General features: G+C 54.9%; 1 protein-coding gene across 1 annotated transcript; it reads right to left on the bottom strand.

The window, feature by feature from the left end:
• Nucleotides 1-1,361: 1,361 nt before the first annotated feature.
• On the bottom strand, nt 1,362-2,794 carry ABB37_08076 (putative phosphatidylinositol-4-phosphate 5-kinase; the record flags this gene model as incomplete). Its single annotated transcript, XM_015806946.1, has 1 exon — nt 1,362-2,794. The coding sequence occupies exon 1, from the start codon at nt 2,484-2,486 to the stop codon at nt 1,362-1,364; it is 1,125 nt and encodes a 374-aa protein (XP_015654341.1). The 5' UTR covers nt 2,487-2,794.
• Nucleotides 2,795-3,418: the final 624 nt, after the last annotated feature.

The raw sequence follows: 3,418 nt of genomic DNA, 5'->3' as shown, positions 1-3,418 counted from the left end.
GCGCACGGAAGTGTGTGAGGTGAGGTGGGTGCACGGGTGCGGTTCGGCATCGCAATAAGAGAGAAAAAGAGAAGGGAAGGGAGGGCAGAAGTCATTATGATTACAAAGAAATATATATCCGTAGAGGGCATTCCGCCAAACAATCGAAACCCCACAGCAGCAGCCCGCATCGGCAGCTTTGCAGGTCGGGCAGCGCATCTCACGACACGCACCTCATACCGTCACACGATGAGTACTCCCAGCTACCACCACCAGGTTTTTCCTCCTCCAGCCAATAACAAAAGCACCTGCGGTCAGCCTTTGTCATTGCCTTCCCGATCGAGTAACGTGTGCGCCTCGCGCAGTATTCGAAACCAATTTAAAATTATATTTCTTTCTCTTTCTTTGGTTGCTGTTTGTGTTGATTTACGGCGCGATGTACCCCCACAACGTCCACCAGTTCTTGTATGTACTGTGAAGAGGTGAACGAGGGAGAGCCGGAGCAGACACGCAAACCTGCTTATACGCGTCTGTAAGTAGCTCACGCGCCGTTCCGACCCGTTGCATTCCGTATTCCTTCTTTTTTTTTTTTAAAGGCACTACGTAAGCAACAGCGTGTACGCGAATATATATAGCTATCTAGAAAAAAAAGGAAAAGAAAGTCTCTTCGTCAGAAGAGGAGAGGACGATCAGCGGTGCACAACCACGAGGAGGAGGGAGGGGGGGGGGGGAGACGGAGACGCGAACCCTCCTCCCCTCCCCCTCCTCCTCCAAAAAGAGAAACAACGCAGAGGAAGGGTGGAGCAATTAAATCACAAAAGGAGGCAAAGAGGAGACGCAAATGCGGGAAGGGGGGAAACACGAAGACAAAACAAAGAGAGAGAAAGAACATAGAAAGGAAAACACACTGCCCTTCCGCACACGTACAACTCGCGTTTTAACCAAACCGGACATCTCGTCACGGAGGGCGGGGAAATGAAAACGAATAAAACGCAAATAGATAAAAGGCTTAAAATGGCAAGGAAAAGAAGAAGTCAACGAGTGCGGATCCGCACGAATATACAAAAACAGGAAAGGCAGTTTTTTTTTCTTCAAAAGAAGTGTTTCCGTTTTCCTTTGTAGGAGCAGCAGGTGTTCCACAACGTCGCAGAGAGGAGAGAGGCAGCTGTGCGTCGCCCACCGTACACACTTCTCGTTCCGCCTCCCTTATATATATTTCCATTCTCGCACGAAGTTGTCACCTTCACACCCGTTGGGCGCGCAAAGAGACGCTTTCGCCAGTTTTAAGGGGGGGAAGAGAAGAAAAAGAGAAAAAGGCGAAGTAATTGGGAGGGGCTTCATTGCTCAAAACAACTCATTTGAGATCGCCCTTCTTTTTTCCGTTACTTCTTCGCCTTTTCTTTCTTCTCCTCCTTCTCCTTCTCCTTCTCCTCCTTCGCCTCCTCCTTCGCCTCCTTCGCCTCCTTCGCCTTTTCCTTCTCCCTCACGGCAGCCCTGGCGTTCGTGTAGTCGGCCGGATCATCCACGGTGTCGATGTACGCCTCCAACGCCTTAATCCACGCGCTGCGCTCCTCGACGCTGTCGCATTTAAAAACGAGTCGCAGCTCCTTCTTGCTCTCCGGCGACTCGAAGAAGATAATACCAATGTCGATCGCCGACGCGGCGGAGGAGGAGGGTTTGTAGTTGGACATGTCCGGCCGCGTCAGCAGGCGGCTGCGGCGGTTGAGTGGCACGAAACCTTTCGCGCGCTTCGCCTCGTGCGCCTCGCGGTCGGGGTCTGCGTCGGCGTCGTAGCTGGCACTGCCGTCACTCTCCGCATCGCCGCCCTTCTTGCTCCCGCCGCCGCCGCCTCCATTTGTCGCCGAAGCTTGGTTGGCGTAGTAGCGAATGCCGCCGTTGGCCGGGGAGAGAACGAAGTACCGCGACTTCCAGTTGTGCCGCGACAGACGCGACCGCGCAATCGCGAACTTGCGCACTTCGCCCTCCTTGGTGGGCAGCACGTACGGCGTGCCGGCCTCCGCGCGGGCGCGGCAGTCCGGGTGGTAGAGCGCGCCCGTCACTGGGTCCTTCACGAAGGTCTGCATCTCATCATCGTGAAAGCGAATGTTGCAGTAGCTGCACCGCGGCTGGTGCAGGAACTTGTACTCGGCGATGCACTGCGGGTGCAAAGGTCCGTCCCTCGTCGTGGCGCCCTTGGTGCTGCCCATTGGCTGCCCGCACTGACAGCAGATGCCGCTGTTTGGCGTCTCCAACTGCGCCGTGCTGGCCGCCGTGGCGAGCGGTTGGGTCGGCGGTGGCGGCTGCGTCTCATCTTCGTGCAGCTCCATCACGGAGGTGTCCGGTGCCTTCGGCGCGGCAGACGCGGCGGGGGCCGGATTGCGCGGGGAGGCGGTGACCTCCCCGACCACGTCGGACACGGAGGACGCGTCGCTGCTCGTCGTCTCCATCGCGGCGTCGCCATGGTGCGCGTCCTTTGGCACTGCGAGGTCTGCGACGATGTCCGACATGATGTTCCTTTCCTGTATTGTATTTGAAACGGGTATTTGAATCGAGAAGAGAGCGGAAAAAGGAAGAAGCAACAAGAAGTGGTTGTGTACACTATGAAACCTCCTTTTCTTTTCCGTTTGTCTGCTGTAGTTGCAAGTGGAAGTACACGAGAGTATGTATAAATATGCTAAAGCCAAAGGTATGATTGTTTCTTGTGATGTGACGGGTATAACAACAACCGGAAAACGAGAAGAAGAAGCAATTCCTATGTGTCTTGTGTGGTTTGAGTATAATCTGGTAGCTGGCGTAACGTGCGCGAGCTCGGACTGAGGAATGCGGTGGAGGGGGGGGGGGTTCGGAGTGCCACACGAACAGAGAAAGGGCAGTAGAAAGAGAGCGCAATAAAGGTAAATAAAATGAAGACGCTGCATTTCCGCTTCTTCCCCCTCCTCCTCCGTGTAATGCGCGTAGGTGCGAGTGTGCCAGTGCGAGCGGGGCAAAAACCGCCGCGATGGGCCTTCCCCTTTCCCCTTTCTTCTCCTGTCGGTGCGTGGTACGCGGGCGTGACGAAGGCATCGGAAGCACATCCACAACCAGGGCAAAGCAACGATGGTCACTCTGTGTAGGTACGAGCAGCAGCAGCAACAGAAGAAGAAGATATATGTATCTGCACCTGTGCAGTGGCGGAGAAGCACGTGGGCGGCGGTGTCAAAAAGCCCTCGATAGCGCGCAACAGCAGAAAACGTGTTACACCGCTTCTTTCTTTTCGCTTCACGTCTACTATCTTCTTTTCCTTTCTCTTTTTTTGGAGGGGCGCGCGTCGCACCTTGTGTGTCGTGAAGGCGCGACTTCTACACATTTTTGCTTTCGTTTTTGAGGCAGCAATGGAGTCTGTCGTCTCACCTCGTCGAGGGGAGAAGGGCACTCCGTCCAACTGCGTGTCCGTTTGTTA

Source organism: Leptomonas pyrrhocoris (assembly GCF_001293395.1).
Source record: "Leptomonas pyrrhocoris isolate H10 chromosome Unknown, whole genome shotgun sequence".
Taxonomy (NCBI): domain Eukaryota; phylum Euglenozoa; class Kinetoplastea; order Trypanosomatida; family Trypanosomatidae; genus Leptomonas; species Leptomonas pyrrhocoris.
The sequence above is the reverse complement of the archived record's forward strand: the minus strand, read 5'-3'. Positions and strand labels throughout refer to the sequence as shown.